At 44.7% G+C, this 11268-nt stretch overlaps 1 protein-coding gene across 1 annotated transcript; it reads left to right on the top strand.

Annotated features, from left to right (window-relative positions):
• Nucleotides 1–6123: 6123 nt before the first annotated feature.
• On the top strand, nucleotides 6124–8474 carry LOC101765311 (caffeic acid 3-O-methyltransferase). Its single transcript, XM_004972743.4, has 2 exons — nucleotides 6124–6659; nucleotides 7543–8474. Exons 1-2 carry the CDS (start codon nucleotides 6250–6252, stop codon nucleotides 8213–8215), a joined length of 1083 nt encoding a protein of 360 aa, XP_004972800.1. The 5' UTR covers nucleotides 6124–6249; the 3' UTR covers nucleotides 8216–8474.
• Nucleotides 8475–11268: the final 2794 nt, after the last annotated feature.

Here is an 11268-nt window from a genome sequence, read left to right on the forward strand (position 1 = left end):
GCCAAGGACATCTTCTTCGATTGGAGAAATTTTTTAACATCAACGCAATAGGTCTTGCGTGCAATCTGTTGGAGTAGGTAACCTGTCAAAAAGGCAGGAATGGGTCAGGGGCAACCAAACCAGTTAAATATCCTTTCTGAACCAACAAACCAGTTAAATACTCCATTCGTCCTTCGTTTTTAGTTTTGTAGATGCATAGATGCTATTATGCATTTAGACATATACTATATCTACATACATAGCAAAATTTATGCACCTAGAAAAACCAAAACAACCTACAATTTGGAATGGAGGGAGTATTGAATATGTAATGTAATGCCGTATATAGTCACCAAGAATAAGTTGCTTCAATGACTGAATTGAAGTGATCAAATATTAGGTCCGAAAAAATTGCCCAACTCTTTTTTCCCTTATTTTTCCTGTCAATGTCATTAGAGTAGTAGTAGTAGTTGAATAATATGCAGTTTTTCTGGATGCACCTCTTCCACACTCTCCCAGTCAAGTCTGACTTCCTAGACTTACACTACGGCAACTGAAGGTGAATGAAATGGCCCAACAGAATTTCTTAATTGTGCAATGGAGATGCCGCTCAAGAAAAAAAGATTCATGCGAAGAACCCCATCATTAACTAAACTGGCTGACTTAGGATGGAAATATACTACTCCCTCCGTTCCGAATTGTAGATCGTTTTGGTATTATAGCACCTAGATATAATTTATATCTAGATGCATAATAATACTAACGATCCTGGAAAAGCTAAAATGACCTACAATTTACAACAGAGTGAGTATTAAATTCCATACATGTACCTCACACATAAACAGTAGAATTTTTCCGTACGACAGCAGTCGTCGTATAAGGTTTTGGAAACACTGTTTGTGGTTTTCAATACAAATTGACTCATAATATATGTAAAAATACATTATTTGAAATAAAAAAGTTGCATTATAAAAGTATTTTAGTAGGTACTTCCTCCGTTCCAAATTGTGAATTATTTTGGTATTTTTAGTTCATAACTTTTGCTATGCATCTAGATATATATTATGTTTATAGACATAGCAAAAGCTATGATCTAAAAATATCAAAACGACCAACAATTTGGAACGGAGATGGTATTACTATCACAAAGTAAAAAAGATAAGGTTTGACTAAGGACAAATTAAAATGAAGTTATATATATTGGATAGGTCGGCCAAACCCCATGCATATGAGCGTGGCGTCACTGGTAGAAAACTCGCATTTAGTTCCCGTTGGTAGGGAGCAAATTTTCCGAAAATTCCATCCGGGATAAACCAATCGAGACAAAAGACCCTAAAGACCCCTTTTAACCCTCGTCGCAATTCACAAGTCACGCGATTTTTCACGCGAAATATGCGTGTGCGCGGTGCATGGGATTCGAACCCACGACCTCCAGCCTTGCACGTAGCTTCCTTGCCATCCCACCTACACAGCACATCTGACTATCTAGGGGATGCAATCCTTTTGTATTAACTCGTGGGGGAACCTTTTATCCCTGTTGAAAACACCAACTGGGATAAAAGAACAAACCTGAATAAAAGGGTTTGAGGGATTTAGTCCTCTATCAGCCACCCCGTGGGGGACCCTTTTATCCCGGTTTGAAACACAAACCGGGATAAAAGACCTCTTAGGATTTTTTTTTCCACTAGCTTTTGCAACCGGGATAAAAGGTTCCGGTTGGTGAGCCCCCCGCCAATGATCGAGCTTTAGTCCCGGTTGGTGCACCTTTTATCCCAGGCTAACTTTAAACCGGGATAAAAAGAGGCGCATGGAAGATGAGTTCTCTACTTAGTACGTGAACACGTTAAAAAGAATGGGATTGGGAAGAATCTGGAAAGAAAAAAAAAAGGGAAACCTGATCTGCATGCACGAAAAGCTAGCCCGCGTGCACCATCGCAACTCGCAGATCTCCAGTTCCGTTATGTACTTTATTTGATCCACCAAAGGGCCCTTTACTAGCTTTGACACCCAACAAACGGAGAGCCGGCACCAGATGTCCAAATGCTTACGCCATGCATGATAACAACTCGCAACGCATGTCTCTGAATTAACGGTGAATGCACCATCAGCAGCTGCAGAGGGGATCGGATTAGGTGAATGCAGGCATAGGATGAAAGGAGTGGAGTGTGATCTGAGGGGTCACTGGCGACAGGTGACCTGCAGCAAGCAACAAACAGCGATCGACGTCAACGACGGCTGATCGACGTCGACAAAGACGATGACGGCTGAATTGGAGCTCCAACCAACGCCATCTACGTCTTGGATACATAAGGATTCCAATTTTTGCCCAACCAAAATCATAGCATGCTTAAAAATTTTAGCTATTAATTGGTCCATTACCAAAAATTGGCATGCCAATGTTTGTAGCCAAAATTAAGACAAGTCAATGGAAAGAACTCAGAAGGGTGGAAAATATTGATTGCCATACATTGGCACCAAACTAGATGGATACCAAATTTTCATGCTCTAATTTTGGCGTACCCCAATTTTGACATGTCCTTATTTTGACTTGACAAGAATCGGAACCAATCAGGTTCACAGTTCCACGCCATCACCACGTCAGTACGACGACGACTTGGGGTCGAAGCAAAACTAACGCAAAGACATGCTGATTTTAACCCTAGAGGTCAGTAGGTCACACACCACTCATTAAGCTTGCTCTGCTAATTCAATCAATCTCCATTCCACCTTGTCGGCCATTACCACCGTCTGATGATGATGCATCGTCACGCATCTCCATGTCGTCGTCGACCGCAAAGATTTGGATTCTGATCGAAGCTGATCAACGTGTGGTGGTCAGTTGTCAAGCGACTGGATCATCGTGCTTTTAGTATATAAATTTTTCTGAAGCTCCATGTCTGCCAGTCTGCCACACGTCATGCTTCCCTCACAGATGAGATGGTGGATGGATCGCGAAAGCTTTTCTAACTTTTGCTGCAGTTGATTGCTTCTTCTAGAAGCGTGTCCGTGATAGGTCCTCGTACTCAACAACTGCTGCGAGGTAAGGCGTAGATTAGGAGGGCTGTGATGCGTAGAAAGCAACTGAAATGTGTGATTCATATGTACTGCTTCCTCCGTTCTAAATTGTAAGTCGTTTTCACTTTTTTACTATTTTTTGTGCATAATAATAACCTACAATTTGGAACGGAGGAGTAGTTAGATATTTTTAGGAAGCAGTTAGTTAATAGTTATCATTTCCCTTGTTCCCTACCAAGAAAAAAAAAGGAAGGTCACTCGCCACTTGGATGGTCTTGCCCAATAGTCAGCGCTGCTCAGTAATACTCTTCAGTTTCATTCTAATTCACACTTTTTATCTTTGCAAATTATAGACGTAGTAAAATCTATTCCGAGCACCTCCGAGAGATTGAACCAGCGTATCTTGAGATTTTGGAAATCATCATAGGTGTCTCACCATCGATGAATATGCCATCTACCACCGAAAGCATAAAATAGTTATTTTTTTCTAAAATAAACCCAAGAAAATGTAAACTGCAAGCATACACACCGAAGTCGAGGATTTTGGTTCCACCACAGACCACGCTACTAGCTGTGTAATTCAACACTTTCTGTTATGTACGTAAGCTATATTCACTTCACCAGTACTATGTTTTTCTGAAGAAAAAGCAAAACTAGATAGAGAAGTAGGAGTACGAATATGTCATGCACGCTGAGCCGTTCACATCCCACGTAGGTGGAGCGTGGACTAGCTAGGGTCTTGTTTAGTTACTTCCTTTTTCCCAACTTTAGCACTATGCAAAAAAAAGATTCCCTATCACATCAAACTTGCGGTACATGCATGGAGTACTAAATGTAGACGAAATTAAAAACTAATTGCACAGTTTTGTTGTACTTTGGGAGATGAATCTTTTAAGCCTAATTAGTCAATGTTTAGACAATAATTTACAAATACAAACGAAATGCTACAGTTACACATTTATGGCAAAATGCAAACTTTACCACTCCTAATTTGGAAACTAAACGAGGCCTAGGTGGGAAGCTATCGTTGCCGTTAGGAAAATAACAGTACTGAAGAAAAGTAACAGCAGCGTCCTGCAGGTCCTTTTGCCGACTTTTCCCAAGGAGCAAGATTTCATCCCCAGCCACAAGCACGAGCACTAAAAAAGAAGTTATATCGCCAGTGAAAAATTAGGTGCTGGGTGTGTGCGTGTGGTGGATGGAGTTGGGTGAAAGAAGTGACGTGCGTGCGTGGCAATCATTCTCCGCACTGCAGCACTCGCGATCCAGCCCATTTGGGGTCGGACAAAAAATAGGTCTCCCTTCGGCGCACGGGTAGCCCACCGACACCGGCGAACGAGATGGGGGAGGAGAAGGTGGGCCCTACGCACCTGTAAAAAAGAAAATCAGCAGTAAGTTTTCTCTTTTATAAAAAATTGTGCATAATAAATATATTTGAGCATTTCGAGTCTGCCCAGCCCGTGGCCCGAAGCCCAACTGAGGCCCTATCCGAAAATGCTCAAAAAAGTAGACCCGATTGAGTTATCGGACGGATTGGGACGTGCCAAGCAATCCCTAAAAAACCTTGGCCTAGCTCAGACATAGTACAAAGAGCATTTTTTTTATTTCTTCCTCTTAAAAAAACATGTCATTTTAGAATTCAAAATTTATCTAAAAAACATATCATTATACTCAATTTAGCAGATGTGCATGTTGCACGTAGTCATGCAACAGTCAATTAGCACTAAATATGGCTAATAAATAGGAGCAATTGAGATCATTTTTTTTTTGACAGAGGGAGTATAGCGTAAATGTAGAGGGTGGTCCGAACCCAACTTTGGTCTAACCTGAAATAGGGGGCTGATCACGTCTAGTGGACAGACATGGGCGGTAATTTTAAGCTAGAAACCAATCTAGCTTTTCCATGACTCGACTGACATGTTTATAGACCGAGTACCTTTAATTTGGACGAGTGTGCGGGCTTCAATCCAGGAGCTAAACTTTTACAAAACTATATTCCAAAATTAGCTACATGGATCCGTCGCTACTTGCTCTGTATGGATTTTTCAAATAGTATATATAGATAGATGTAGATATATAAGTAGGGACGTAGATATAGATATATAAGTAGGATGCAGATATAGATATAAATAAAGAAATAGAATAAATGCTTTTTTCCAAATAAAATAACCCACCGCACCTGCCACCGCCATCCTTGACCAAACTACTCGCTCCATGCTGGCATGCACGGCAATCATTGTCAGTCACTCGAGACCTACGAACCGCCGGGTCCACTCACCCCACCCTTCCCCACCCGCCAAACCAAACTCATTTCCCCACATAAAATTCACCCAAATCTCCACAACCAAATAAAAGGAACCAGTCAAATTCTTCCTTATATTCTTCATCCTCGAAAAATCAATTGCAGGTGTTTGTTTCTTTAGCACCTACTAAAATTCCTATCACATTAAATGTTTAGATACTAATTAGGAGTATTAAACATAGGCTAACTACAAAACTAATTGCACAGATAGAGGCTAATTTGCGAGACGAATCTATTAAGTCTAATTAGTCCATGATTTGACAATGTGATGCTACAGTAAACATGTGCTAATGATGGATTAATTAGGCTTAATAGATTCGTCTCGTGAATTAGCCTCCATCTGTGTAATTAGTTTTATAATTAGCTCATATTTAGTCCTCCTAATTAGCCTCCAAATATTTGATGTGACATAAATTTTAGTCAGCACTAAAGATCAAACACCCTGCATCACTGTCATCGATCCTACTTTGTACCCGAGTGCACTGAGTTTTCTCACTCCACGCAACAACACCAGTGGTGACCATTCAGTCCCACAAACTCAACCACTTCACCTGTGGTTGGCCGAGCACATTGATCGATCTCCAAAATCTTCCACGCACTTGACACGCACGCAAAAACCTAAAGGTACAGTACAGATTAAATGGTTAATCATCGCCAACACCAACACCAACACCAACAAAATAATGGGCCCTACTTATCTTAACATCATTACGCCTTGCTAATAAGCTACCTGCTTTTTCTCAGTGCCATGGTGAAGAAAATGAAAGAAGAAAAAGGGGTTGGTGAGGTGGTTGGTGAAGCCTCCGACCCCATATAACCACCTCCCAGTACTGAGCACACGCCACCACTTGCCTCTCACGGTCTCAGCTCACCGCCGGCGAGAAGCGCACCCCCTCCTCTCCTCTCTCCCCTCGCCACCTGCTGCAGCAGCTCCAGAAGCCAGCCAGCCAGCCATGGGCTCCACCGCCGCCGACGTGGCCGCGGTCGCCGACGAGGAGGCGTGCATGTACGCGCTGCAGCTGGTGTCGTCGTCCATCCTGCCGATGACGCTCAAGAACGCCATCGAGCTGGGCCTGCTGGAGGTGCTCCAGAAGGACCCCGCGGCGGCGCTGTCGCCGGAGGAGGTGGTGGCGCGGCTCCCCGTGGCGCCGGCCAACCCCGACGCGCCGGTGATGGTGGACCGCATGCTGCGGCTGCTCGCCTCCTACGACGTCGTGAGGTGCCAGATGGAGGACAAGGACGGCAAGTACTCCCGCCGGTACGCCGCCGCGCCGGTGGGCAAGTGGCTCACCCCCAACGAGGACGGCGTCTCCATGGCCGCGCTCGCGCTCATGAACCAGGACAAGGTCCTCATGGAGAGCTGGTGAGTGTGCCTTGGTTAATTGATCATTGCTCTTCGATTAACTTTTTTGTTGATGCATGAGCTGATCGAACAATCGATTTAGTTTTGTTTTCTTCACTTTTTAACACATAATATGGTAGTTGCTGTAAATTTCAAGTACAAGCATGCATATGATAGTTAGGTTATCCTTAATATTTCTCTGAATACAAAAATATTTTCTGAAAGAAAGGAGAATCAAGTTTTTCTTTTAAAAAAATAGGAAAGAAAAGTAAGCAGGCGCCAAAGTTGTCTCCACTCTCCATTAGGTGAGACTTTTGGGAACCTTGGAGAAGGAACATCATGGACCAGCTCCATCCCTTTCTAAAATCTGGATTATTTGACGGCTCAGATGGTTCAAGAATTTCTCCCAATCCCACCACGAGGATTGGAAAATGATCCCTGCTGTTATTTTTTAAAATAAAAAAAGGATAAAATCAGGTCCGTGCTGTTATGGACTGAGCCTCTGGGCCACCAACTGAAGCTGAATTTTCAGACAGCCAAACTGGTTGGTGTGTGTGATATGGACCACAGGCCACTGACTAGTAGCATTTGGCATATCGGCTGATGCTGATAGATTCTTGCCCTGTTCCTTCTAGACATCAGTAGCAGTATCTTCAGTTTGGCAAATCTTTCAAAATGTTCATACTGGTCGGTGGCTTCAGACCTTTTACAGGGCACTATGGCAGTACACCCCAATTGGTCATTGCTCTGGATAGCACTGTATGCATTGCTACAAGTAGCAGTTACTAAAATGAAACATAGGCACATCGAAGACACATCGCATCGAACCAGAAATCCATATGAATGAAAAATCCATCAAATTCATTCTTCAGACTATATAATTTCTATCTTTATCATGAATCAGGTACTACCTGAAGGACGCTGTTCTGGAGGGCGGCATCCCGTTCAACAAGGCGTACGGCATGACGGCGTTCGAGTACCACGGCACGGATCCTCGCTTCAACCGCGTGTTCAACGAGGGCATGAAGAACCACTCGGTGATCATCACCAAGAAGCTCCTCGAGTTCTACACGGGCTTCGAGGGCGTGGGCACCCTGGTCGACGTCGGCGGCGGCATTGGCGCCACCCTCCACGCCATCACCTCCTGCCACCCGCAGATCAAGGGCGTCAACTTCGACCTCCCCCATGTGATCTCCGAGGCGCCGCCGTTCCCCGGCGTGCAGCACGTCGGCGGCGACATGTTCAAGTCGGTCCCCGCCGGCGACGCCATCCTCATGAAGTGGATCCTCCACGACTGGAGCGACGCCCACTGCGCGACGATCCTCAAGAACTGCTACGACGCGCTGCCGGCGAACGGCAAGGTCATCATCGTCGAGTGCGTCCTCCCGGTGAACCCGGAGGCTACCCCCAAGGCGCAGGGCGTGTTCCACGTCGACATGATCATGCTCGCGCACAACCCCGGCGGCAAGGAGAGGTACGAGAGGGAGTTCAGGGAGCTCGCCAAGGGCGCGGGGTTCACCGGGTTCAAGGCCACCTACATCTACGCCAACGCATGGGCCATCGAGTTCACCAAGTGAATGTATAGCTCTGTGCCAGTTGCGGTTGATGAGAGATGAGATGGTCGTCGCCGTCGTCGTCGTCTTCTTGGTGCATGTACTTTTGCTTGATTTGCTTTCTTCATCATGCTGCTGGCCTGCCTACCTCCATGGCCGGCATCTTGTTCTGGATTCAGAATTCTAATGGTTGTATGTGTTGAAGTGTCTCTGCCATGTACCATTAATAACAGTCAAGGTTATATATATATACACTTAATATGATGACATGATGATTCCTGTACTTCGGTGAATATTACCCGTGCCACTGATGGTGTCAGGAAAAACAAAACAGAGGAAGCATGTATGGACTGCAAAAACAATGTGTCTTGTTGGGCTCTTAGGACTGTTGTGTCCGCGCCATCCAAGAGGGCCTGACTGCAAGCTTTCTGGACCATTTCATTAACGGGCTCGAGTGGGCCGGGGCCATTTATACATAGATTCATCTGCTCGTTCGTTTGGAGATATAGAAATCCGGCAAACCAATAGAACTTCCGGAAGTCCGTATCCGGTATTTGAGATTCGTGCACGTGATTTTGAACCGTCGGATGCTGATCCATATCTTACGACCCTAGCGTGCACTGCCAGTCCCGGCGCCTCTCCACGCAACCAAGCCTTCCCACGCACGCCGCCAGCCTGGCCGTGTGCCCTGCTCTCCCTCCGCTGTCGGCCTCCGCGCGCCTCCCCACCGCCTTTTCGTATTTTTTAATATCACGGACAAATTTACTCACGCACGGATATACCGTTGTAGCATTTCACTCGGAAAGTATTTAGAATATCATTATTTATATTTTTCCTAAAGGATGACATTGGTGTAAAATGTTTTATCGGATAGATATTCAGGACAATATGCTTAAGTAATAAATCAAAGTTCATACAGGGCTAAGCCATGATAAATATATTAGGGTAATGTGACACACACAAGCCAATCTCATGAATAAAGAATAAAAGAATAAGTCTAAGGTTAGCGGGAAAGGCATACAAGAGGTCCTAGTGGCACGCATCTATACTAGCAAGGGCCATACAAGCACATGATTAGAACTAATTCTAGGCATTCAACATTATGGGGAGAATACCCTACCCTGATATGCCAAGCAAGATATCTTTCAAAACTCCTAACCCATACCTGAACGTGAGGGACTACAAGGAACGGACATAACTGTCACCACCTGCTGCCTACGCCTCAGACCGTGGGGTACATTCATATTCGATGGATCCTAACGCGCTCGAGCACCACGCTCGTACACGTGATGACTACTCTAGCCCCTCCGGAACCCGACCATGATGATCGACAGGCATAAAACTAGAGCAAGCCTGAAGGCACAACGAACTGATGCGGTAACATAGATTCAGCCTAAGCATATGAGTATAACGTAGTAAAGCATACAACATGGCATAGTATACTACCGAAATAGCATAACAACCATACTTTTTATAGATAGAATACCGACAAGTTGAGTACAAAGCCATACCGAGAGCTGGAGGTTACATCCCCAACCGACCTGAGGACTAGCTTAGCAGTACAAGAATTCAGCTCTAGCCTAACTCCACTAGCCTAAGGAGTATAAGAGTAACTAGAGAGAGAGAGAGAGAGAGGCTTCAAGTGTGGTGTGTGCGAGAGAGGGTCTCCTCCTCCTTCTACAGGTGGTTGAGGAAAGTTCCCGGGAGGTATCTCCGAGGAATCTTCTCCTACCGCCTCCAGGAGTCAACCAGCGACCGCCATGTGGAAGATAAGGACGAGCGGGGCCTATCCAGGTTCAGCCGAACTTAGGGTTCGGCCGACCCTTGACTGGGCCGCCTTGCCATCGCCTTTGTCTAGTGGGCTGCTTGTTGGGCCTTAGTCCTTTTCCTTATGGACTCCTACTAGATTGGGCTGGTTTTCCTAGCATGTGGGCCCTCTAATCTATTGTGTATGTGTTATGTGTTTTTCAGTGTGTTTTGTCCACATTTGCGCATGTTTCCCTCTTGTACATACTTGTATCCCTGAAATAACTTATTTACCAATACATGTGGAACTAGGTTATTGATATGCGAGTAAGAAATGTTAGGATTTTTGATATATGGACATCAACAAACTCCCCCAAACTCGCCCTTTGCTCATCCCAAGCAAAAGCTAAGGCTTAGGTTGTTGATCAGGAGTTGCTACAATGCCTTCTTTCTTCCGGGTACCATGTGTATGAAAAATGATTCTTCCTTGAATTGAATAAGTTGGCATTGTCCACCCTTTTTACCTTAGTTCCGTGGGACTTTTGGCTTTTTCCTTGTCTTGGGCGGTTGTAAGATAGAACGGTTATATAAAGTCACCGTTCTCTTACTCCTTATTCAACTATATTTCTGTTGGCGCTAGAAATCGATCAACCGAATCCCAGCGACCGACACACGACCCGGGAGAATCTGCTTAGCTCCTGTTCGGGTGAATGCCCTGGTGCGGTTCGCGCGGCGTGCCAGCCAATCTGACCTGTTGATTGGCAAGGAAGAATACGTGTCAGATTCGGTAACCGCGATCGGCTAAGTTTCCGATCGAGATAGCTTATCGGCAGATCGGCCGATTTACTGTGGTGATGAAATCGGCTATAAGACAGCACGATCCCTGTAGCCTCGTATTCAGATAAATACTAAAGCAATCGGTACAAAGCTTATGAAAACAGTACCAGGAAAAGATCTAATCGGCAATGAATGGATCTAACAACAGAAAGTTATGAAAGCCGATACTACCGATTCCTAGCAGGATAACTGGTGATAAAAACTAGAAAAAACAGGTAAAAACCTATGAATCTAGTTGATATCGATAACTGATGAATAAATCTAAACGAAACAACAGCGATGCGCCGGAAGTTAAAGCTTAGATATTACTCGATAAACGGAACTTACAGAATCGGCCGGAGATCAAGATGATGCAGCCCTGCCAATCCGCACGAACTCGTGAGAAGGAAAAGTGATGGCGAAGTCGCCTGCTCGAAAGTAAGTATGAAGAATAAAGTAACTTGTTGTATTGATTGATTGTTGTTTTTACAGATTTACAAAGGTAGCTATTTATA

This window comes from Setaria italica, chromosome VI (assembly GCF_000263155.2).
Source record: "Setaria italica strain Yugu1 chromosome VI, Setaria_italica_v2.0, whole genome shotgun sequence".
NCBI classification, from domain to species: Eukaryota; Viridiplantae; Streptophyta; class Magnoliopsida; order Poales; family Poaceae; genus Setaria; species Setaria italica.